The sequence below is a fragment of the Bubalus kerabau genome, chromosome 23, assembly GCF_029407905.1.
Source record: "Bubalus kerabau isolate K-KA32 ecotype Philippines breed swamp buffalo chromosome 23, PCC_UOA_SB_1v2, whole genome shotgun sequence".
Lineage (NCBI taxonomy): Eukaryota > Metazoa > Chordata > Mammalia > Artiodactyla > Bovidae > Bubalus > Bubalus kerabau.
In genome coordinates, this window is record NC_073646.1 from 34,660,342 (window position 1) to 34,685,729 (window position 25,388).

The 25,388-nt window shown below is 45.4% G+C and overlaps 1 protein-coding gene across 5 annotated transcripts in view; it reads left to right on the forward strand.

Moving 5' to 3' along the window:
- BAZ1B (bromodomain adjacent to zinc finger domain 1B) overlaps positions 1 to 23,033 on the forward strand; it is a 57,004-nt gene extending 33,971 nt beyond the window's left edge. For all 5 annotated transcript variants that reach the window (XM_055562476.1, XM_055562479.1, XM_055562477.1 and 2 more), the window contains 12 exons: positions 1,294 to 1,432; positions 1,929 to 2,062; positions 3,634 to 3,739; positions 4,453 to 4,551; positions 5,515 to 5,692; positions 7,552 to 7,734; positions 13,805 to 13,952; positions 14,982 to 15,129; positions 16,921 to 17,033; positions 19,245 to 19,390; positions 20,563 to 20,666; positions 20,921 to 23,033. In XM_055562476.1, coding sequence (XP_055418451.1) covers positions 1,294 to 1,432; positions 1,929 to 2,062; positions 3,634 to 3,739; positions 4,453 to 4,551; positions 5,515 to 5,692; positions 7,552 to 7,734; positions 13,805 to 13,952; positions 14,982 to 15,129; positions 16,921 to 17,033; positions 19,245 to 19,390; positions 20,563 to 20,666; positions 20,921 to 21,278 — 1,856 coding nt within the window. In that variant the 3' untranslated portion in view covers positions 21,279 to 23,033. The remainder of the gene's footprint in view (positions 1 to 1,293; positions 1,433 to 1,928; positions 2,063 to 3,633; positions 3,740 to 4,452; positions 4,552 to 5,514; positions 5,693 to 7,551; positions 7,735 to 13,804; positions 13,953 to 14,981; positions 15,130 to 16,920; positions 17,034 to 19,244; positions 19,391 to 20,562; positions 20,667 to 20,920) is intronic.
- Positions 23,034 to 25,388: the final 2,355 nt, after the last annotated feature.

The following is a 25,388-nucleotide window of genomic DNA, read 5'->3' on the forward strand; positions in this document are numbered from 1 at the left end:
TCAATTTTAGAAGACTTTCATCACCTCAAAAAAATACCTCATGCCCTTTAGTTCCCGTGATCTCATCCCGCCCAGTCCTAATCAGTCTGCTCCCATGGCTGTATCTCTGTATTTGCCTGCTCTGTTCCATCATACCAGTGGAGTTGATATGTGGTCTCTTGTGACTGGCTTCTTTCACTTAACTGTGGTTTCAAGGTTCAGGTTGTAGCGTGTTTCAACACTTAATTCCTTTTTATGGTTAAATATTGTTCCACTATTCGGATATGCCACATTTTGTTTCTCCGTTTATCAGTTGATGGACATTTGTTTCGTTTTACTCTTCTGGCTACAGGCATTGCTGTACAAGTTTTTGTGGGAACATATGTTTTCATTTTTCCTGGGTGTATATACGTAGGGCCTATGGTAGTGAAAGTGCCAAGTCCTAACTGCTGCACCTCCTAGGAATTTCCCTGTATTGGTTTTAAATAGATGACATTTGTCTTAATTTTTTAAAGTAACATCTCTAGACTGATGCATTTTCCAGTTTCTTGCTACATGTAGGTGTTACAGTCAGTAGAGCAGTAACGTTTCTGGCATTGTAAATAGCAGTACCCTATTTATAGTATCAAAATTTGTGACAGTTGTGGAAAAACTTAAAAGGCAAAATTCCTGGGCTGCTTTCTTTGTTGAGGGAGATTTCTAGATAGAATAAACTTAGGAATGACCACAAGTAAATGGATTAAAAAATTTTTTCATCATTGACAGTGTTAACTTGATGAATAACTTGATAAATTGTATTAAGTAGGCAGTAATTGCTATTATCTGCCAATGCTTCCCTGCTCTTGCTTTCTCAGTTCTTTTTTTCTAAATTCCTCAGCACTGATATACTGTGCTGTTTTGTGTTTTGAAATAACTATTCTGGTCTTACTCATCCTGATCATTTTGAGGATCATGTGGCTAGTCTTGTCAGAAAATGTTTCAATTAATTCCACTTGAGGACTGTTTTAAGGTTACATATAAAGTCAATAAAGTAAAATGAATTTATTATAAAATTAATAAGACATTAAGTTTTGGAGAAAACACATTTTGCACTGAGTTGATGGCTGAGACATCACCAAAATTCAAAGACCATAGAAGGACCAGATAGAAATTGCTGCCTTACATGTTATTTCTTAACAACAGGTCAGAATAAAGAGAAGGAAATGAAGGTTTGATGAATATCTGCTTTATACCAGGCACTTTTCACTCCTTGTTTAAATTTGTAAGATTCACTAGAAAAAAAATTTAATCATTGCTTCTTTTTACCTTCAACAGTGAAACTAGAGCGCGAAGCTGAAGAAGAACGAATACGAAAACACAAAGCAGCTGCCGAGAAGGCTTTCCAGGAAGGAATTGCCAAGGCAAAGCTAGTCATGCGGAGGACTCCAATTGGGACAGATCGAAACCATAACAGGTAAGTTATTAAATTCAATTTTTATCATCTCTTAGGGCTGTTACAGTGTTGCTAGTTAGTATTAAGATTAGACAGGCTTCCTTCCCCTTTTGTGGATATTGGACACAGAATTGCTCATCGCACATTTATTTGTATATTACTGGGCCAACTGCTAGGGTTATGAATTTAGATAAGACATGACCTTGTCCTTGAAGACTCGACAGATAGGAAGCTTAAATTGTGGTAGGAGAAATGTAATCCTAATAGAAGTCTTTAAAAATAGTAAGATATTTTAACTGCATACATTGTGTGGAACCTAAAACAGAGAAATATTAGTAGTTATAAAAATTATAGATAGGAAGTGAATCTCAAATTCCTCAAATTTTCGTATGCTGTGCTTTAGAATTTGTATCTGCTCAGTGTTCAATGACATTCTGTAATCATCTTGCTCAACAAGGAAGTTATCCTGTGCTCACCATGTTTTATTATAATATTAACATTTGGTTGTGATTTATAGATACTGGCTCTTCTCAGATGAAGTTCCAGGTTTGTTCATTGAGAAAGGCTGGGTCCATGACAGCATTGACTACCGATTCAGCCATCACCGGAAAGACCACGCAGACTCTCTTGATGAGGACTACTGTCCCCGGAGTATGTATATCTATTAGTTATTTATCCTGCTCAAGACTGTCTTTCCTTTGTCACTTTTTTTCACTTGGTAAATTTCTTTTATCATCTTAGGTAGAATTATTTGAGTGAGGTGGGAAGATGTGAAATGCCTAGAAAAAGGAAGAAAACTTGATTACCAGCTTTGTAAAACTTGAGTATTAGGATATTTGGGTATTATATTTATACAAGTAGTTTTCAAACTTTGTTCCTTGGGAGTCTCTTTGTAGGTACTTAAAAGGCTGGAATTAAGGTAATTCTTTTTTTTTTTTTTCTAAGAAATAAATTAAAAGAAAAAAATTTTTAAATTTAAAAATACCAGATGGTTAGATCAGATTTTCTCAGCGTCACTGTGCTAACGTTTGGGGCCAGATAATTCTTGGTAGCAGGAGGTTGTCCTATGCGTTGTAGGTTGTTTAGCCGCATCCCTGACTTCTGCCAATGGGATGCTGTTAGTGACAACCACATGCCACCAGATACTGCCAGATGTCCCCTAAGAGGCAGCCTGGCTTTCTGTTGAGAACCATTGCATTAGATGATCCATAAGCTTCTTTCCAGTTGTACTTTATAATAACCTAATGAAAATTGCTCCTTAAAAAGTGTTTTCTTTCATTTTAGAGAAACTCATAATCCAGATTTTAAACTCACAAAATTGTTAAATAATGAAATTAATGTATATCCCTAAACTTCGAATTTAAGGCATTTTTCATATTGAATTATGTTGTGTGTCCAAATGTGGCTCTTAGAAAAATCTAGTTTGGGCAGACTTTGTAAATATCCAGGCGAGAGCAGCAAATGTGAAGTGAAGATCTTCAGACTTGAGAGTGATTCCAGGGGGTTGAAGGACTGTGGTTTTATTATGTGTCTCAGAAAATTAATAGCTATTTTTAGAAATCCAGTCCCACAGTTACGGTTTCTCCCGAGAGGAGGTTGTCATCCATATTTCTTCACTTCTAGAGCGTCCTGGTGGATGTTGTTCCTTCCTGTTGTCTAGTTCCAGCATGGCAGGGTTTCTTCAGAACTCCCTGCTGGAAAAGACACAACAAGGTTACATGTTAATGTTGCAGGGAAGATGTGCAAGTTAAAGCGGGAGAGGGGAGCAGGGGGAAGAACCAATTGTAGGATTAGGTAAAGCCTCAAGTACTGGCTTTAGGTCTGTCTAGTAATGTCATATATTCGGGTACAGGAGCTGGATTACAAAAAAGTTCATCCTGTTTGACATTTGCAGCCACTTCCAGGGCTAAACTAGTAGTAGTTCATATATTTCAGTTGTGTCTACTTCACCACAGATACCTTTGTGCTGAACAGCTCTGAGATATTTAGTTGTCTCTCTCCCTTCTAACTTGTGATACTCTTAAACTTTGACCTGTACAACTGTTCAGCTGTCTAGAGAGCAACTGTCTCAGATACTGTGCTGTCTGTAAGATGTTTAAGAGAAATTAGCATCTGTTGTACATGTGGATATATTCAATAGGCAGTGTCTGTGTACTGCTTAGATTTAAAACTAGGAGTGGAGTTACTTGCTGTGTTCAGCCTAACGTGTACATTTTTCTTAGGTAAGAAAGCAAACCTAGGCAAAAATGTAAGCACGAACATGCAACACAGCCTAGCAGCAGAGATTGCCGTCGAGACCACTGTACCCAAACAAGGACAGAATCTATGGTAATGTGAGCATTCATCTGGCTGCTCTTTCTTCTTCATTTTCAGTGTTAAGGAAATATTTGATACAGTGACACCAGTGAGTTAGTTATTCACTATTGAGAGCATTTTGTGTGACTCTGATTTCTTGGATATGTAAGCTCATTGCTTTAAAAGCAGACTTGATTTTTTTTTTATAAGAATGTATTTGTTTGCTTTAAGGTTTAGAATTTACTTTTCTGTTGTAATGTAACTATATTATAGGATAGATCTTATATAGCATTGAAAATGCCTTTCAGTCTGCTTGGGAATAGAGCAGGATTTTCATCTCTATTAAAGAGTAAATAATTATAAATACAGCCATTAATCTTCCTGTGTGCCTATCCTGCTTTAAGCTGGGAACTAGGTTTTGGAGAGGGTCCCTTCTACTTTGTGATCGCATCAGCTGCTTTGGTTGTGCTCACCTTTGGTTTTGGATATGTTTACTCTTTAAAGGGGTAGAGACAAGAGTGAACTTCATGAATTTGTACACTTGTCTCATTACATTTTAGCAGAAACATTGGCTCCAGTGTCCTGGGATAAAGTTAACATTAGGTCTTATGGCAACAGTAAATTGTTCTACTTGTGATCGAGGTTGGAATTCTGCTTTCCCACTCCCACCACCATAGTGTTTGATTCCCCCCCCCCCTCCCCACACACACACACAGAGTTAACAAGCTTTTTTTTGGCCCCTGCAGGTTTTTATGTGATAGTCAGAAGGAACTGGATGAGTTGCTAAATTGCCTTCACCCTCAGGGAATAAGAGAAAGTCAGCTTAAAGAGAGACTAGAGAAGAGGTAAGGGTTTTCATCTTGGTCTTCACATCTTCTTATCTGCATTAGATATTATACATACCTTGGAGGGGGGGGTTGTTTAGCCATAAAAGCTTAAGTAAAATTTTAAAAGCCTGTAACCCTCTTATGTTGTTTGGTATTTTCTTGACACCTCATAATTATTTGGAAAATTATGCTATTAAAGCATGTGGATACAGGGTAGCAGGGTTTTTCACTAACATGCCATGTACCAGGCCGAGAGCTTCACTGGAGTTAGGCAGCCTTGTAAACACCGTTCCGCATCGGTCAGTATTCAGAAGTATTCTGCCAGTATCCAAAATAGCCATAAAATGAAAACAACCTCAATTTTATCAACTGATGGATGAATAAACAAAATGTGGTGTATGCATAAATTCAACCATTAAAAGGAGCAAAGTGCTGAAATATGCTGCCACATAGATGAACATCATGCTTAGTCAAAGAAGCCAGACATAAAAGGGCATGTAGTGTGTGATTTCACTTACGTGAGACATGCACAGTAGGCAAATTTATAGTCAGAAAATAGATTAGTAGTTACCAGGGGATGAAGGGTGGGGGGAATTGAGAGTGTACAAATGAACATTCTCTCTGGAGGAGCACAGCTTCAAACCAGGCGTCAAAGAATTTCCACGGATACAATTCTAAGAAACTCATGGTAAAAAAAAAAAAAAAATTAAAAAAAACCCACACAAATAAGGTATCATGAATGAGAGGTAAAGAAACACAGGATACTGGAATTACCATGTGCAGAATACAATCTGTGTGTTTCTAAAAAGAGTCAAGAAAAAGAAATTTGAGATTTGTGTAAGAAACAGATTTTTAAAAAGCAGAGCTAAAAAGATCTAAATCAGTCTTGTAGAAATAAAACATGTCATTCAAGTCATTGGAATCTGTAGATCATTTTTTAAGTTCCTTTATTCCTCCTCCCCTTTCCCTCAACTTTTCTAGGTACCAGGACATTATTCATTCTATTCATCTGGCCCGGAAGCCAAATTTAGGTCTAAAATCCTGTGATGGCAACCAGGAGCTTTTAAACTTTCTTAGGAGTGATCTCATTGAAGTTGCAACAAGGTTACAGAAGGGAGGACTTGGTTATGTGGAAGAAACCTCAGAATTTGAAGCTCGGGTAAGGCCATCAGGAAAATACTCTTGAAGTCTGTTAATTTGGACTTGTTCCCTGATACTCTTCTTGGCTTCCCTAGATGACCCTGGGGATCATATGTTTATTTTGAAAGACACATGTGGAATCCTAAGTTCTCTGTGTACATACAGTATTTTTTCCCTTTTCATCATTTGCTGGTTTCCAGAAAAATCTAATAGTTGGCTCCGAACCTTTGTTAAAAAAGAGCTTTTCTGTTAAGTTGAAAGAAAACTAGTCCTGAAGTCATAGTCATAACATTGTTTAACCTGTCCATTCCCACGTGATGCCTGTGCTTTAGGGTAGGAAACGTTTGTGTATCCCGCTTTTGTCCATTCTCTAACCTCATCACCTCAGTGGAGTAAATCTTGTGTTGGGCAACACTCATGCTGCTAAATAGGTAATTTCAGTGAAGGTACACTTACTGCTCAGAAGGACCCTAAAGTGTTATAGGTGACCCAGTTCAAGAGACACTGTGTCCCACATTAGATAAGTTTAGGTATCAAAGCTGGAGAAAAGATTGGAAAACACTGTCCATCAGTTATTACTATGGGGCTTCCCTGGTGGCTCAGATGGTAAAGAATCTGCGTGGAATGCAGGAGACCCAGGTTCCATCCCTGGATTGGGAAGATCTCCTGGAGAAGGGCATGGCTACCCACTCCAGTATTCTTGCCTGCAGAATTTCATGGACAGAGGAGCCTGAGAGGCTAATTTTTGTGTTAATTTTAAATAATGAAGTCCACATAATTCCAAACATCAATATTGGTGAGTCTTTTCAAATTGTTCTTATGCATTATATGTGTTAATAGTTATATGATTTTTATGAGCAGTTGGGGATCCCCCCCCCCCCGCCCCCCCAGTTTTCCCTCCTTTATAGGAACTTCCCATTTCTTCTAGTCTTTATATCACTTTGGTGTACATAATAAGCCATGGAGTTGATATGGTAAATCTTTTATTGTCAGGCTTCTCTTTTTTTCTTTGCTATTTCAATCAGCAAATCATATATCATCTTATATATGTAACTTTTTTTTCATTAGCTCTGTTATGAGTTCTTGGTACATTGCCTGGGAAAAGGATTGAAACATATTTATTGTTCAAATTTGTTTTTGTTTTTAATAGGAATTATTCAACCAAAAGGATTCTGCCAGTTTCAAATATTGTAATTGCTTTTTTATTTAGCAAGTATTTATCAGTTGCCTACTTTGTGCCAAACCCAGACCCATACCTTGCTAACATTGGATTATCATCATTCTTCTCTTTTCATACTGTTCATGGGGTTCTCAAGGCAAGAAGACTGGAGTGGTTTGCCAGTCCCTTCTCCAATGGACCAAATTTTGATTCTCTTTGTAGTTATAAAAGGGTACTTTTAAATTGGCATGTGTTGTGTGACTGAGAAGGTAGAGCATAATTTGGATCAAAGTGGTCTAGCTTATATTTCTCCATTCATAAAATCAATGTGAGGCTTCGATGAGATCATCATCTAAAACGTATTAGTGGCTTATAGTTTGTAAGCTAGTGGGATGGTAAATTTTTACTTTCCTTCTGTTCTTCTTTGCCTTGAGACTCATTTGTACTTAGTAGGCACTCGGTTGCTCAGGGAATGAATGAGCTCAGTAACTTCTTAAGTAGAGCAAGTTTCAGCATCTCATGGGTCCCTTCATCAGGGATATCCAAGTAGTCTGGCTACTTTCAAATGTATAAGCCTTCCATTTAACTGAGGCACCCAGTTAAATTAATGTTATGTGACCAGTTTCAGTTTAGGTTGATTTGAATTTAATTGAGGATAGTCTGCTTTCATCTTTCTCTTGGCCTTTCACTCAGTCTAGTCTTGAAATCGTTTTCTGTAGGTGATTTCACTAGAGAAACTGAAGGATTTTGGTGAATGTGTGATTGCCCTTCAAGCCAGTGTCATAAAGAAGTTTCTCCAAGGCTTCATGGCTCCCAAGCAGAAGAGAAGAAAACTCCAAAGTGAAGATTCAGCTAAGACTGAAGAGGTGGATGAAGAGAAAAAAATGGCAGAGGAAGCAAAGGTATTTTAGCTAATGAAGATGTCATTTTATGACTGTAGAAATATGTAATCTGCTGTTAAAATTATCTAACCCTGTGCCTTGTAGCTGCATAAGCACTGTTCCCTGAGCCAGTGTCTGATCTTTATCCCTTTCTCCAAATGTTTTCAAACTGGTCTGTGGAGCACAGCCCTGCCTACAGTGCTGGATACTGTGTTAGACACCCCCAAACCCCCAACACACACACCTTTTACCTTTACCAAAGCAAATTCCGTTTTTAAAAGGGGTTTGGGTGTGTATTCAGTCATGTCTGACTCTTTGCGACCTCATGGACGGCAGCCTTCCAGGCTCCTCTGTCCATGAGATTTCCCAAGCAGTTTCCTCCTCCAGGGGACCTTCCTGACCCAGAGATCAAATTCATATCTTCTGTGTCTCCTGCATTGGCAAATGGACTCTTTACCACTGGGCCATTTGGGAAGCCCTTTTTTGAAGGGTGGTGGTTTTTAATGTTTTTTTAATTGTAAAATATACATAATGAACAACTTTGCCATTTTTACATGTAATCTGTGTCATTAAGTACATTCACATTGTTCTGCAACTATTACCACCATCTGTCCCCAGAATTTTTTTTTATCTTCCCAAACTGAAACTGCCCATTGCACACTAAGCTGCCCACTTCATCCTTCCCCAAGTCCCTGGCAGCTATCGTTTTCTTTTTGTGTCTGGATTTGAGTACTCTAGGTATCTCATGTAAGTGGAATCATACAACATTTGTCTTTTTGTGACTGGTTTATTTAACTTCTTCAAAGTTATCTGCGTTGTAGCATGTGCCAGAATTTCCTTCTTTTGTAAGACTCAGTAATATTTCATTGTGTGTATAGACCGCATTGTGCTTATTGGTCCATCAATGGACACTTGAGTCACTGCCACCTTTTGACTATTGTGAATAATGCTGCTGTGGGCCTGTAGAGCTTGTCTGGAGGTTCTGTTCAGGGAACACAACTACTTGTGCACGCTGGGCAAAGAAAGGCCCTCCTCTGTCAGGGAAGGTTGTCTTCTTTGACTAAGCTTGAAGCAAGTGGCAAGGAGAGAGGAGGGGAGGGAGAAAAGTGAAAACAAGGGAAAGTATTCCACTGCATAATGGCTGGGACTGGCTTGCCTCTGCCGGTCACTTTGTACAGTCTGGGGGTTTTGGTGATAAGTAGAAGCCAGAAGTCCTTGCCCTCAAGAACTGTGTGAGAGATGCTTAGAGTAGTGTGACGAATATGGAGGAAGACCAGTCCATGGCTCGCCTGTGAGGGATCCAAGGGCCGCTTAACACTTGCCAGAGGAGAGAACCTGTTAGCTGGATTTTAAAGAACAAGTGGAAATTAATCAGGCTGTGGAGAGGGGTGGGCGCAGTGTTAGTCTGAGCTGGAGTTGCCGCTCATCACTGACCACTGGTCCTTGTTTCGTCCTCTGAGTTGACATGGAAGGAGTTTACTCTCTGAAGCTCCTCTGGGAGTTGTACACAGTTGTCATGTTCCCCCCAAGTTTCTTCCTAAAACGGAGAGTGATATATGATACAAGAAACATTTTAGGTGAGAGGTGAGCAGAGAACTAAGATTAGATAAAGTGAACTAAGTTAGATAAACTTTAAACTATTAATTCATGACACAGACTCAGCTTTCACACACATGTCATTGTCTTACAGGAATACAGCATCCAGGTAACCTCTAGGTGAAATAAGACATCAGACAGTTCATACTCTCCTTTGCTGAATCTCTTCTCATTAGGCATGCTTTCAGCCTTGCTGAATGCTTCATGGGTTTCGTTTTTAACCCAGTTCTATTCAGGACAGTCTCCTCCTTGATGTGATCTTTCCTTGCCATTCCTTTACTCATATTATTTATTTTCTTCTCATTGGGAACTAGTAGCTATATAGCGTTCTCATTAAGTTCCTTTTTAGTATTCAACCCCATAGTGAAGTAACCTCTTTTCAGTTTGTCATATGAGATGATTCTTAGCTTGTTTGGGGAGGAAAATATGAGCACTTTTTTTAACCTTGGGGCCCAGACACATAGCACACAAATGGAAAACATGGAGGAGTTTCTTGGAAAATCAATTAGGTTGCCGACTAAGTAGTTCAACAATGTTCTCCATTAAAATGGCATTATGCCCTGCAGTTCCCCACCGAAGGTCAGCCTTGCCACAGCTCTGAAATTTTCCACTGTCCTTTGCTTTGAAGGTTTCCACTTAGCACGGGCCAGGGTTTTTCAGCTGGCACTAGGCTGTTGCATTGAGCTAATGTCAGTTTCTAATCTGTGCTTCAGTTTCCTTATTTGTGAAAGTAGATTATCTCTTAAATCCCTTCATGTGGTAGTCAGTTATTTCAATTATTTAATGTTTATTTCATTTTCTGGCATTCAGTGGGAAAGATGTTTTATAGTTGGGCGAAATCCTGGGTTCTGTTAGGCTCTCTGTTTACTTTGGATGCATTTGTCTTGACAAGCCGGTTATGTTTTTCCATTATAAACATTCTTTTATGGAAGAATATAGTCTGACGCCTCATTATATTCTTGTCAAAATATGATGTTGTCTTTTTAGTGTTAGGTAAAGGGAATTAATGGTGGCTTGCCCATAAGCTGGCTTCCCCTTAATTTTGTTATATACACTTCTGCTGTTTCTAGGGCCCAACTTGACTTAAATATGTTGGAGAATTTGACTTTTTCATCAGAATAATGTGTCTGGCTTCCCAGCAGTACTGCAAGACAGAGCATTGACATGATGGCGCTGTGTTGACTGTAAAACCTTTATCTAGCTGCTGTTGATCTGTTTTTAAATCTTGGATAATGTGGTTTTTGTTTTTATTTAATGTTCTAGACTGTTTGGAATTTTGTGCAGTGGAAGGAGACTAAGATGTTCTTTGAAATGTTGAGTGCCAGTTGTTTTTGTTCTTGAAATTAGAGGCTGGTTGAAGACAAGGCCTTTGATGCCAACAAAGGTCCATCTAGGTCAAAGCTATGGTTTTTCCAGTAGTCATGAATGGATGTGAGAGTTGGACTGTAAAGAAAACTGAGCACCAAAGAATTGATGCTTTTGAACTGTGGTGTTGGAGAAGACTCTTGAGAGTCCCTTGGCCTGCAAGGAGATCCAACCAGTCAGTCCTAAAGGAGATCAGTCCTGAATGTTCATTGGAAGGACTGATCCTGAAGCTGAAACTCCAATACTTTGGCCTCCTGAAGCAAAGTCATTGGAAAAGACCCTGATGCTGGGAAAGATTGAAGGCAGGAGGCAAAGGGGACAAGAGAGGATGAGATGGTTGGATGGCATCACTGACTCATTGGACATGAGTTTGAGCAAGCTCCAGGAGTTGGTGATGGACATGGAAGCCTGGCATGCTGCAGTCCCTGGGGTCGCAAAGAGTCAGATATGACTGAGCGGCTGAACTGAACTAAACTCAAGACAAGGCTGGTCTGGATGAATAACACAGTGGATAAAACAGGAGCTAATGTATAAATGCCAGCAGCGCCGGATGGGGGATCAGGAGACCTGGCCCAGATTGCTGAGATCTTGGGCAAACTTTCTTTTCACGAAAAATAAACAATGAACGTTCATACAGATGTGCACAAACATTCATAGCAGTCTTACTCAGAATAATCAGAAAGCGGGAGCAATCCAAGTGTTTGCCAGCTGATGAATGGATAAACAACATGGATGTATTACTCCGCAATTTAAGTGGAATGAAGTACTGTTACATGCTGGGATGTGGATGAAGCTAGAAAACACGCTCAATTAAAGAAGCCAGTCACAAAAGGCCACATGCTGTGTGAAACGTCAGAATAGTTAAATCTATAAAGCAGAGGAAGATTGTGGTTGCTTCGGGCTGAGGAAGTGGTGGGATAGGGTAGGGAATTGTGGGTTAGGGTAGGGATAGGAAATGGCAAGTCTTTCTTGGGTGGTAAAAATGTTCTAAAATTAAGATTATGTTGATAGTTGTAAACCTCTGCAGATATGTGAAAAGCCATTGACTATACGTTTAATAGGGAGAACTTATTAATATATATCTCTAGTCTGTTTTCGGAGAAGGCAATGGCACCCCACTCCAGTACTCTTGCCTGGAAAATCCCATGGACGGAGGAGCCTGGTAGGCTGCAGTCCATGGGGTTGCGAAGAGTCGGACACGACTGAGCGACTTCACTTTCACTTTTCACTTTCATGCATTGGAGAAGGAAATGGCAACCCACTCCAGTGTTCTTGGCTGGAGAATCCCAGGGACGGGGGAGCCTGGTGGGCTGCCATCTACAGGGTCGCACAGAGTCAGACACACGAGTGAAGTGACTTAGCAATAGCAGTCCGTTTTTAAAATGAGGTTTAAATAAGCTTATTCTCAAGGTCTCTTCCGGTGTTTTGGTTTGTTTGTTTTAATGAGGCCACATGTGCTAGGTGCTCAGATTTTATAATTTATAGGAAATGTTTTTTAAATGTTGATAACTTGTGTCCATCTGACCACTAGAGGACACCAAAGCCCATTTTAGCTGTTCCCTGGCTGTTCTCAATAACACTCTTTTAGGAACTGAACCTAAAATTCTTAAATTTATATTCCATCGAATGAAGAAGATTTCAGTTTCACTACAGTAGGAGACTCTGGTACCGCACGTCAGCTCTCATTACATTAGGGTTGAAGACCAGCGAGGCAGCCGTGATTGTATACCTTACATCCTGCTGAGGCGCTCTGAAAAGGGAAGGAAGGAAATTGTATTTCAGAGGCAGATGTTGAAATATCTGCACTGCAAGTTGGAGTAAGGAATGAGTCAGTTTCACTAGAACTTGAGCAGCCTCTTAAATAGATGTTTGTGGTGTGTTTGTGTTACTTACCCTTGTTGTTCATAAACTTATACACCCAAGGCTCCTGGTTTCTGTGAGAAGACAGCCTTTGTTCCCCTCCCTCCTCCTGCACACCAGGGCGGTGTGGAGCTCAACTGTCGTTTTCCCTCAGCAGCTTTGTTTTAAGCCTATGGCCTTAAAACATACGGCCTTTCTTACAGGAGGGAGACTATTACTTGAAATAGGCCTTTTTGCTTAGGACAGGGCAGTAAAACCCAGCAGGGGTGGTGTCAGTCAGCTGGAGCTAGCCAGGCTGTGAAAGTAGCCGGCATGTCTGACTTCAGTTCAGTCATGACTGACAGCAGAATGACCTCCACAAGGCTCTCGGCTCCTGGTGGACTGCCTGAGCGTCACCTTGTCCAGCTCTTGTGTTGTCTGACTGTTGACAATGATGCCGTCTATCATGCCATTTAATCATTTAGGCTTTCTAAGTGCTTTGAAAGTGTCTGCGAAAAATCACCTTTCAATTAATAAAACAGCAGTACAAATACATGAGTTATTCTAAAATGGTGTTTTTGTTCTGCCTCAGAATGTGTGTTTTATTGAGAGGGTTGAACGTTCTTATTGTATTTTTCTCCATCACAACTCTTTTGCTAATTCTGCATTAATTTCCATTTTCTGATGCTGTCAGGAGACAGTGGGTTGTGCTGAGTAACTGCCCAGAGTGAATCAGGCCAACCTCCAGCGCTTTACGGTTGTTGCTTCAGTCAGAAGCTGGTGACCACGTCACGAGAAATGCCACATATCTGTGCTTCATACTTGTAAGGACTGTAGGACGATTCATACCACTAGTATTTCTAGGCCCTGTTATCTGGGATTGGGGCACATATGGGTGCAGAAAGTGATACTCTTGTTGACCACAGTTTTGTTAGCTCCATGACATTGCTGTGTACTAGTGTTATTTACACAGTGTTTCTGCTTTTAAATGACACTGAGTCTTTAAGTGGATTTCACTAGAAGAGACTCATCTCTAGTCACCCGCCCCCTGCCACCAAATTCTTTGTGTGCCCTTTGGAACTTTTTTGCACCCTTTAAAGCCTTGGTTTCTTCTGTAAGATAAATGGGTTAGACCGGAGGGGCCCTAGAAGGTGAGTACACTCGGGATTCTCCCATATCTTTACCTGGATCCCTCTCTCAGTGTGTGCTCTGTCAGTATGATGTGAAAGGCCCACATTCTGTGCCTTTGCGGTCACTGTAGTAATGCTGGCCTGCTTTGGTCTCTGTTTAGGTCGCATCTGCTCTGGAAAAATGGAAGACAGCTATCCGCGAGGCTCAGACGTTTTCCAGAATGCATGTTCTACTTGGGATGCTTGATGCCTGTATCAAATGGGATATGTCAGCTGAAAATGCTCGATGCAAAGTTTGTCGAAAGAAAGGTATATTTAAATCAGAAATAAAGGTATATTTAAGTTAGAGTGGCTTATCTGAGTGTATTAGGCACTTGGGCTTCTTCCATTTCCAAGTTCTTTTCTCCCCTAGAGAGTTCTGTGCACACAGCTTTTAGATGTGGGGAGACAGATTTCACCTTCTGAGAGTCCATAAAATGCTGGTCTTTAAAGTTGAATGCCCACAAATCAGAGCAGCCCCTTTGTGTCTCAGTTTTGAGTATAAAATAAGAACAGTTGATCTTGCCAAGCTTTTAAGTTTTCTCTAGGGAGCAAAATTAGTTTAACCCAAATTTAAAATCTGAATTTTACTCTTCTGTGGTGCTGCCAGTTGAGGGCAGTATTTGGACGCTATGAACAAGGAAGTTTGGACTTTATATTTTGGAATCCTACAGAGTGACGCATGTGGGAGTGTTTAATGCTGGAGCTTTTAGGAGCCCCGTTATGTTCTCAAAGCCCCTCAGTGGTTGACTTCTCAGTGTCTAAAGTTGTTGTGTGACAGGTTAGGATATACTTTCCAAGGATGAAAAGACCTCTCTAAAATCATTTAGTTGCTCTAAAAACTGAAAGTTGGAGGGGGAAACAATCATTTAAATTGGTTTGGTGTATTTTCAAATGTAAGGGAACCAAACCGTAATAGATATGAATCGGGATGCATTTGTCTGGTCGGGGCAGAGGAAGGAGGGCAGAAAGGTGTACTTGTCGGGGGTTCACTTCTTGGTGGGAGAGGGGGCAGTGAAATCTCCCGCCGGTGCTTGGGTTTCTGCTGCCTCCTAGTGGATGTTAACCATCTCTTCTAGCCCGGAGTCGATTTGGGGATGTAAGTTAGAAGCCCCAAACCCTAAATCGCCTGTGGTCTAGTTAATATTGCATTTGTTTTCAGAAGATGACTGTGCTCTTTAAAATGGGGCCGCACTGCACCGGAGCGTTTTGTCTTCTGTCGGGTTGACTGAGGCCGGCGGCTCAAGTCGCTGACTGTGGCCGTGCTCCCGATGTGCTGTACACGTTATCTCCTTGCAGGTGAGGATGACAAGCTGATCTTATGTGACGAGTGTAATAAAGCCTTCCACCTGTTCTGTCTGAGGCCGGCCCTCTATGAAGTACCAGATGGTGAGTGGCAGTGCCCAGCTTGCCAGCCTGCTACTGCCAGGCGCAACTCCCGTGGCAGGTGAGAATTTCTTCTTCTTTTAAAAACAAATAAATTGATAAGTAGCTGTTGTACTTGAGCCTCAGTTATTTAAACTGAATAAGCTGGGGAGCTTTAAGTTCATCTTTTGTGTGCCGACCCCCTTATTTAAGGAACTGCAGTGGGTTGGGGAGTGGTGCTCAAAGGGCTCTGATTTAATTTTCTCATTGTTGACATTTTTAGTTTTCATTACCAGCCATGTTTTATATTTTCTTGGTCATCCCTTCTTTTCAAATAATATATCTCCCTCTGTCTTTTATTTCCACTTTGCCCACTTAATTTCTGATGACTTCTGCAGCCACCTGCTGCTAAAAGTCATGAAACTCATTGCTTTCCTTACCTGTACCTACTCTCTTCCTTCCTTGGTGTGGTTAGAATTTGGGTGTCAGCTTGGACATCTTCCTCTCCCCTGTCTCTGTATTGCCAAATGTTATCCATTCAGTGTCTAGATGTCTGCAAGTCAGCCTCCTGCTGTCATAAGGCCCTCCTGCATTGCTCATCTGGCCTCCTCCAGTGGCTTCTCAACTCGACCTCATATCTTCCTCCCTCTTCTCTTTCCAGCTTTGTGGTGATACCAGAATGGTTTACAAAAGACAGATTTGCTTACGTCACTATCCTCTTGAAACACAGTGGTCTTGCCACTGCCTCTAGAATGAAGTCCCTGGACTAACTTTTGAGACTGTTCTTACACAGCACTAGCTTACGATTTTATGAACTCTTGTTCCCTTCTTGTGTGCTTGTTACAGGCTGTTTATTGGGCATCCTTGCCTCTGGTGTTTTCTTCCCAGCGGGCCTATTCCCTGGCCCCAGAACTCCTACCTGGCTAAACTGCCCTCCGCCTACCTAAAGTTGCACTGCTTTCTGGAAGCATCCTTACATCCTTAGGATTAATTATTCCTCCTCTGTGTTCCAGCTCGGCTTCTGATGTCTATAAAGTGGAATACTGGTGCATCTCGCCTTTTTTGTCAGTTTCTCCCCAGCTCGCTGTCTTCCTTGGGATCGTTCCTGCCCTGAGAGGAGAGGTGGAGCTGTGCCCTTCACCCTCACCCAGTGAGGCCGGCCACAGGGCCTCGTAGAGGAGAAGCCTGACACTTGCCAAAGTTAATACCGTTGTTTTGCATGTTGAAATTTGAAGTTGTAAAAGAGCAACATGTAGGCACTCTGGCTTGGTGTCTCTTTGAAAGGACAGAGCTGTTTGATCCCAGCCCTGCCTAACAGCATTACTCGGTTATTTCTCACTCCATTCCAGCTACACTTAGAGAGGGGAGGCTGCCGCTTGGAGTCGGTGGGGCTTTGGACCAGCTGTTCTGAGCTGGGATTACCAGTGCTTTGATGTTACGGTCATCTGCAAGCTGTTGCAGCTCCTGGAAGGGGGCATCCAGGTGGAGTAACACCTGTCTGGGCTGTTTATCCTTTCAGTCTGCCCCAGCACTGGGGACAGCTTTTACACCTGAAATGTTACATTATCTGGCTGTTTTTGTGAGACAGAAGGAACGGTTTTGTGTCCAGGGGTGGGGTTGCATTTGGGTCTTGGTTTTTTGTTGCCATTCGTGTTTCAGCCACCGTGTTTGGGGCCTGGCAGAGGAGACATGCGGTTAAAGCTTAGGTTTTCATTCTGCTTCGTGTCCTGGCCTCGATTCAGGTTCCCCCCCCCTTATGAAATCTGTCTCGTCTGTGAAGAGGGGAAGGTTGCCATGATTTATGTGGGACTTTACCTGTCTTTGGACCCCTTTGGCCTGGATCCATGGTCTCTACAAGTATTTTCTCCCACAGGAATTACACCGAAGAGTCTGCCTCTGAGGATAGCGAAGATGATGAGAGCAATGAAGAGGAAGAGGAGGAGGAGGAGGAGGAGGAAGAGGATTATGAGGTGGCTGGTTTGCGATGTGAGTATCTGGTTTGCTTTCGTAGTTAACCTCATTGTCTTCTCAGCTGACCTGGGTTGGCGAGAGATGCCCAACACCACCAGCGTGCCATTTTCCGTGTTGTGGCAGTGGGCTGGCTCTGCTGCCGTAGCTCAAATGGGTTTTCAAGATGCCAGTTAACTGCCTGCCTAGTAGGAGGTTGGGTGGCTTGGTCTCAGAACATCAGACTGTGGCCAAGCCACTTGGTCCACGATTTCATGGCGTTCTGGGCCCAGGTGTGTTTGTGACAGGTCTGCTGGCTCTGAGCCCCTCCTGCGGGGCTTCGGCAATGGGGGTCCAGGCCCACTGCTGTCCCTTGCCTTCTTCTGGCCCCTGGTGCAGTGTTCCTTTGAGAGAAGGTATTTTTTCTCTGGTGACAGTGATTTTCTCTTCCCAGTAATGTGTAGGGCTACAGATTTGCTAGTCTGGAAAGAGGAGACCTCCTCCCATGGTTTGGGCATAGTTGTTAGGAGGTTCAGATCTGTTTCTCACTAGATGTCAGCAGGGAAAAGGTCTCGTCACTTACCCTCACCTCATTGACTCATTCTCTCACGTTCATTTTTCATGAGGCTTTGAGAGTTGGTCATTTTTATTAAACCATTAAGTCCTACAGTCTAGCCTTTTAACAGGCAGCCTTTCCTGCAAAATATACCTTTATTTGTAGGTTAATACAGCTATAAGATTCTGATGAGCTTTTGAAGAGAGGAACAGTTCCCATGATCATACTTGGCGCTGGGAGAGAGGGCTTGTGTGCCAGGCCCGGTCCTTACTGTATCGGTGCTGCCGAAACCCGAGGGCTCTGGGCTTCTGCCCCTGATCTCCATCTCCCCACCACTGCAGGGGGTTGGTTTGGAACACCTGTGTTCCTCTCGTTCCTCTAGGGCTCCTCTTGTTGTTCACAAGGCATGACTTTTCAGGTATCTGAGGGAAGGAGACTAGGGGTCTGTGAGCCTGCGTTACACAAAGACAGCCGAGGACTGCCCAGGTCCTGATCTGGATGCTTCCTTGTCTGTGAATGGATTCTGGATGTAACCATGTACTGATTTTGTTTATTTTCCAAGTAATGGTTTTCTTCCACTTTGAAGTTACTGCTTTTTCCAAGGACTTGTTCCCTCTCCAGGTTTCTAGGATCTCATCTACTGAAAGGATCCAGGAAGTTTTTGGTGCTTCAGAGCCTCTTGTCTGCTCTGCCTTTTAGGGCACAAAGATGTGGTTCCCTAGTGCAGTTCAAGGCCCTGGGCTGCTGGCTCTTCCGTGCATCCTGCGTTTCATCCTTGGCATTAGCTTGTTCCTCTCTTCCTCACCTAGTCTCAGAACTTAGAAAACCTAAGATGATCGGTGAAGCGTCCTCTTGGTCTAGAAGTAGAACATCAAATGCCGCCTCTGTGTGCCCTTAACTCTGGTCCAGGGCCCCTCCCCATTTTCCAGGGAAGTGTTTGCTTAGATGAGCAGCCTTGAGCTAACCCTGACGGGGCTTTGTTTCTCGGGGACATGTTGAGAGGTGCTGGCCGTTCTGACGTTGAGCGCCTGTTGTAAACTGAGAAGCAGGCAGTCGTGTGCCTTTGTAGTTGCTCTTCTCTCTCGGGGGCCCTGGGCAGGGCTCTGGTGGAAGTGGCCTGGCCTACTACTGTCTGTGCTTCTTAGAAACCAGAGCCTTAAGTTGGATTCATTGAGGAAGACTTCACATAAGTATCAGCGTTTCGCTGAGCAGACTGTGGTGGTGAGTATAGGATAACTCTGGGAATTAGGAAACAGGATCTGTTGCACACTCAGATTCCATCTCTCATGTAAATACATGCGTTCTCAGGCTGAGCTTGGGCTGAAGAAATTCCAGGCAGACCCATCAGCAAATGGCCTTGTCTCCTGAGTGAGTCAGTTTACAGTTGACTCCTTCCAGCCCTCATTCCCTGTGGATGGGGTGGGGACAGAGGATGCATGTACCGAAGGAACTGGCTTTCTAAAGAGATTCTTCAAAGGTCTTGGGCAGTTAATGAAAGACATCCATCCATTCGTCATCTGCTGCCGCGGCCCTTGATGTGCCCTGTGAGGTCAGAGAACAGGAAACGGACGGCACGAGCCCCACCCTCCACCAACCTGAGGGGTCACCACTCTGCTCATCCAGAGCATCACCCCTTCCGTGGGCATGCTACCTTCATCTTCAGTTCTTCTCTGAATGCATGTGTTTAATTTCAGTGAGACCGCGCAAAACTGTCCGGGGCAAGCAGGGTGTCATCCCCCCTACAGCACGGCCCGGCCGACGGCCAGGCAAGAAGCCGCATCCAACCAGGAGGGCTCGGCCGAAGGCTCCACCTGCAGATGACACGGAGGTGGACGAGCTGGTAAGAATCATTCTTCCTCCGCGCTCTAGCATCTCAGGTTCGTACCCCCTACTCCAGCATCAGGAATTCACCAGGCAACAGGTGGAGCCGCCCCTTTGCTCCCTCCCCCACCCCCCACTTTGGAGACTGATAAGGCAGATGGATGGGCTTGTAGGCAGACGGGGCAGCAGGCCCCCGGGAGCAGCTATGCCCGGCATTCCACTGCTGCGGCCTGCAAACATCTCCTCTAGTTAACGGCAGCCTGCGACTCGTTAAGGACTTTAAAATAGTATCCATGTGTCTCCCGGGGCTCAGCGGGGCGGGGTCTCTGTGGTGGGAATGTCAGCAATGTCGGAGCCTCGCTCACTCGGGGCTTTTGCCGACAGTTGTCACGGGAGGGACACACCCTCCCCTCCGCTCTCCAGCCAGTGTGATCTTAGCAGTCTTGCTTTGGATTTCACTTGAGTTTTAAAGAACAAAAAGCTTGACAGATCAAATTGGAGTCAGAGGTGGGCTTGGGGCATTAAAGCAAGCCATCAGGATGCTCAGCGGGCACCCTGGGCGCCCTTCCTGTAGGCCCAGCCCTGATCCCTTCAACTGTGCTCCTGGCTGCGAGTGGGCACACCTATTCCTGCCACCTGGAGGGGTGGCCTGCCCCTTTCTCTTTAGCCTCTTAGCGGCTTCTCGGGAGAGCCCAGGACAAGAACTGTACCTCTTACTTTTCTTCCCTCAGACACCCCACCCCCAACAAAATTGACTTTAGGTGGTCCCCATAACCCACCTGGCATTCTGCAGTTGCTTGTATAAACTCATCCACGGCGTGACCGTAATCCCAGGTCCACCTGCTCTCAGACGGCTAGCTTCCTGGGGACAGTTGGCCCTCTCTAGCTGGCCCCGGCAGGACTGCTGGGACCCGGCCACTGCTGCCTGTTCTCTGTTTTGATCGCTGTCCACCGGGGAGGAGGCGGGTGAGCTAATGCCCACTGCTTAGAGCGCTCCCTGGATGGAGTCAGATGATCTTGACATCTTCTCTGTTCCAAGAAGACAACTAAACTTTGCTCTTTGCTTTTTTTTTTTTTTTTTTTGCTCTTTGCTTTTTTTAAGCAGATATAAAAACACTTTTTAAAGTGTCTTCTGTTCTGTCTACTCTGCTCTCAGACTTGCAATAAGGTGTTTTCTTTCTTTGGCTCCAGGTACTTCAAACCAAACGGAGCTCCCGGAGGCAAAGCCTGGAACTGCAGAAGTGTGAAGAGATCCTCCACAAGATAGTGAAGTACCGCTTCAGCTGGCCCTTCAGGTGAGCTTGGGCTCAGGAGAGTGGGCCAGCCTTGCAGCTGAGCCCCTGGGACATATCTCAGTGGCAGGCGGGGAAGTGACCTTCCAGACTGGCAGAGTCCACTCTGAGCACAAGTGAACACCCCTGCTCTGCCTGCCTGCTGGTGGGCTGGGCTCGGCATTCTGGTGAGATGTTTGATGATGTCCGTGGTTTGGTAACCAGGTTTCTGTCTGGTTCAAGGCTGTGCTGACCTCTCCATTTGGTTCTTCTCCCAGGGAGCCTGTGACCAGAGACGAGGCTGAGGACTACTATGACATCATCACCCACCCCATGGACTTCCAGACAATGCAGAGCAAATGTTCCTGTGGGGGCTACCGCTCTGTGCAGGAGTTTCTTGCTGACGTGAAGCAAGTGTTTACCAATGCTGAGCTTTACAACTGCCGGGGCAGCCACGTGCTGAGCTGCATGGTGAAGACGGAACAGTGTCTGGTGGCTCTGTTGCATAAACACCTTCCTGGCCACCCGTATGTCCGTAGGAAACGCAAGAAGTTTCCCGACCGGCTTGCTGAAGATGAGGGGGACAGTGAGCCAGAGCCCGTTGGACAGTCCAGGGGACGAAGACAGAAGAAGTAGAGAGGCAGGGCCCTGGTAAGGGAGCTGAGGTCGGGGGGACTTGAGGGAGAGAGCGAGGGAGGGGGGAGGGAGGCGAGAGAGGAAGCTGGAGAAAACGTGGACGGGAGGAGGTCAGGGGGAGCCCGGGAATGCCTGTCACGTGAGCTCACACGCATCTCCAGAACTCTCCATGGGCCTTAATCAAGCAGCGCACTTTGGAGAGCCTCTTGCTGGGTCGGTGGTCTTCGCCCAGAAATGCTGTGGGGAGAGGTGGCCTTAATCCCCCTTCGTGAGGGTTTCCAGGAAGGGTCCAAGGCTTTTCTCGTGAACCCAATTCCTTTTCTTTCTTCTTTGCTAAGGTCCCTCCCACTTTGGCCACCACAGCAGTGCCAAGCCCTCTGGTCTCCAGGGGAGGGGTTACTACATTACGTAGAAGGATGAAGGGTAATCAGGCCAGCTGGGGAGGTAGTGTCAGTTTTTTAAATCTATATTTATACACAGTCCTGTTTCTTTAAGCCCGCCCGCCCTGCCTCTCAGGTGGCAGTATCAGTGAGTGCCCCAGAGTTCCGTATTCACCAGCATCAGGAGACAGTTGTGGTCTGTTGAGTTGATCTTGGCAGAGTAAAGGGACATGTCCTACAGCCATTCCTGAGTACCCCTCCCCTTCTTTGTGACAGCTCTCTCCCTGCTCCTGGCCCCCTCAAACAAAACCTAAGGCACTTCACTCAGAGCCTGGAGCCCTGCTTGTAACCATGTGTATAACCTTTCCTTTGATGGGTCTGGCAGAGGGGTGTTGGAGCCCAGCCCACCCACACACCAGACAAGCTCTTAGGGGAGCAGAAGAAAAAGCAGGAAGAATTTAAATGTTTAATTTTTTTTAAATTGACTTTTCTAGTTATTAAAGGTTGCTTGTTTCAGCAGTGATATTGTATAAAGAACATCTTGTAAAAAGATCTCTGTCATCTCGCTTTGGCACATGTACAGTACGATTTCTATAATAACGTGTTTGCTTTCCTTTGCCGGTCGCTTCCCTCAGCCCGTCCTCTCTCTAGAGCAGGTGGGCTGGGGCTCGGCGGGGCCGGCAGTGGGGACCACCTGCTCGTGGGCGGTCCCTCTGCCGCCCTGGCGGCCGCTTCCGCCACCTCCGTGTGCAGCGCCCCTGCCGCGCTCCTCTGGCCTCAGACTCAGACCCCGAGAACCCAAGTCTCAGCGCTCAGTGTCGGGGTGGAGGTGGGGGGGCTCTGTGGCCCTTCCTGCAGTGAGTCTAGCACTAGTCGTCACGTTGTGTCTTCTTTCCCTTTTATGGCAGATTTTGATAAAAATGCAGAACAGGGTTTAATTTTCTTTTCTGTCAACTTTGAATTTGGAAACGTGAGCATCTAAGCGCTTCCAGACCGATTCAAATGAAGGGAAAAGAAGTCCACCAAGGGGACTGCAGCTCGCAGAACTAAAGCCTGTTAAAGTGAAACGTCAGGGTGTGGGCCCCGTGCCCCGGCCGCCTCGGGGTTTGCCCAGGGGCTGCCGGCTGGGCTCCCCTGGGCTTGGAGCCAGCGCTGGCGTCCCAGCATCACAGCCTCGCGCCGACACCGTCCCTGCCTCCTGCCCTAGAGCCAGTCTGTTTCTGTTAACAGTGAGAATTCTGTGTTCCCACTTCAGTGACACCTCAGTACTTGTTGTTTTTTAAACTGTCTTTAAGGAGGAAGGGCCCCATTAAAGGGTAAACTTGTAATAAATTGGACTTTCAAATAAACATTATGTACTTGTGTTTGTAAAGAAGTGACAACTCTGGCGAATTTTTCTTTGTGCTCTTGGAGGTCTTAGTGGACAGTAGTACGTCCCGAGCGCGTTTTCCCTTGGCCTCTTGGAGGCCATTCTTCAGGAGAGGGCCTCTGGCTTACGGTCTTTTAACCACAGGTCAGATCCATCTACTAGATTTCTTTGCTTCCAGGACAGCGTTCTGGTGCCCTGGGTAATCGAAGCCATGGCCTTCAAGCCTCTCCTGGCTTTGTCTCCATCTCAAACCCACACCCCACCCCACCCAATTCTATTGGAAACTTCTAGGAATTAGAAGAAACTAATTTTTTAAGGCTTCACTGTGGGAATTTGTGGTCCTTCAGGACTTAATTTTGGGGAAGCTTTGGGTATTTTACAATAGTTTTCAAGGAAAACTTGAAACAGGCACAGCGGAACTATGACAAATTCCGACCTACTCAGCTTCAGCAGTTTTACTGTGTAGCCAGTCTTGTTTTACTCATGCCTTCATTTATATTTTATGCTGGGAGTCTGTCTTTGGTCAGACTGGTTGATTCGAGTAGGTCACTGCTGGCTGGCAACCTGCCCGTGGAATCCCAGGGTTTCAAAGGCCACGGCGTGATCCCAGTGCCAGAGCAGCAAGACCACCAGTTCCCGACCAGCTGCACCGGGGATGGCAGAAGGTAAAAACAGGACGAAATCTGAGGAGAAACCTTAAGTGCTGGGTGTGGGTTCTGCCACTGACTGCCTCTGTGGCCTTGGTGAGCGTGGGCAGTGAGCCAGGCCTGAGCACTGTGGGAGTCTCAGTTCCACAGGGAGCAAGTGGTTTGCCCCCAGGTCAGGCTGGATTTGAGCAGCCCTCAGGCTCTGGAGGAGCTGTGCTACCTCTGAGTGGTCCCTGCAGCCCCAGCTCACCCGCATCTGTGAAGTCCTGTTCCTGGGGTGGTTTCTTAGGCCACACGAGGACAGCGCCTCTGGGGCCCCGTCACCTCATCCGGGGTCTGTGTCCTGATCCTAGTCCACCAGCCCAGCCCATCCGTCCCTAGCAGGCTGTGACCTTGGGGGAGACGCCTGATTTGGCTTGACTACTGCAAATGGAGACAAGACAACTTTTTTCCTGAAGACTGGTCTGACCATTACTCTGGCGATCAAGGGAGACCTCTCCCTTGTCCTGCTTGCTTGTCTTTCTCCTCACACCTTGTCCCCAGGGCAGGGAGCAGTCAGGTGGTGACTGGATTCCAACGCAGCTACTCCAGGCAGTGCTTCACTAGGGAACCAGGCCCCCACTTCCCTGAGAGCCAGGGTCCCCCTCAGCAGGATCCTGAGGCAGATGCTCAAACCAGGCAGGAGGAGGTCACTCATTGCTCCCCCTGCCCAGGATGCCCAGGCCTTTTCACACCAGGACTGTTGGGAGTATCCTCCTCCCGGGGCACTGAGCAGGGAGTGAGGGCAGCTGCTGACCCCCGGGACCGCTCAGTCTGATCTCAGTCAAGATTCCCCCTGCTGACTCCAGGGAACTTGGCGTTGTTTCCCAGGAACTTCTGCTGACTGCGATCTGAGCTCACAAGTTCCGTTACGAACAAGCTCAGGCTCGGCTGGTGTGGACACGCACAGATACGCTGCTCTGAGGGGCCCTGTGTGGGGCTGCCAGGCCCCTGAGGAAGTGGCAGGGACACGCAGTGTGCAGGTTGGAGGGCGACGGCTTCTGAGGAACTTCTCTCGGGCTCTAGAGTCTCTTTTTGGGGATGGGGAGAGGTCCCACCACGGGGCGGGTTCCTCTGGATGAATTTGCCCTAGATTGTAACACCCACCGTGTCCATCTCACCCCACGCCCTGGTGGAATCCATGGTGTGAGGTCACAGCACCTCTGGAGGCCAGTCTCCCTGGCTCTGTGCTCCTGAGCCAGCCAAGGCCTTCAGGCACTGCCCTTGTCTGAAAATGGACAGGGGAGGATGAGATGGAGGGCGTCTGTAAAAGGCTTGAATCAAATGTTTCCTTTGTATCTGTCCTTCAGGGTCTGGGACTTTTCATTAGTGTCATCCCAAGCTCCCAGGCTGAGAAGCCCTAGCTGCCAAGGCCTGCCCTCCTCTCCTTCCTTCCTGGGTCCTGGTCTCTGTGAATCATCTTAGCCTCAAAGCAAAGCTCCCTTGGGGTCCGTCCTGGTTACACTGCCTCCCCTTCCAGTCCCAGTTGTCCTGGAAGTCAGTCTTGTTTCCACTGAGCAGGACACAGCCAAGTGCCCTCCACCTGCCTTGTGCCCTGACTGGCAAGGGATTGGGTGATCCGGTGCCACTCCTGATGCTCGCCCTGCCCTCCACCCTTGGCCACACATCACTTGCCTTTCTCCTCCCGTTTCAGAATCCTCCTGTGGCTTCTGCT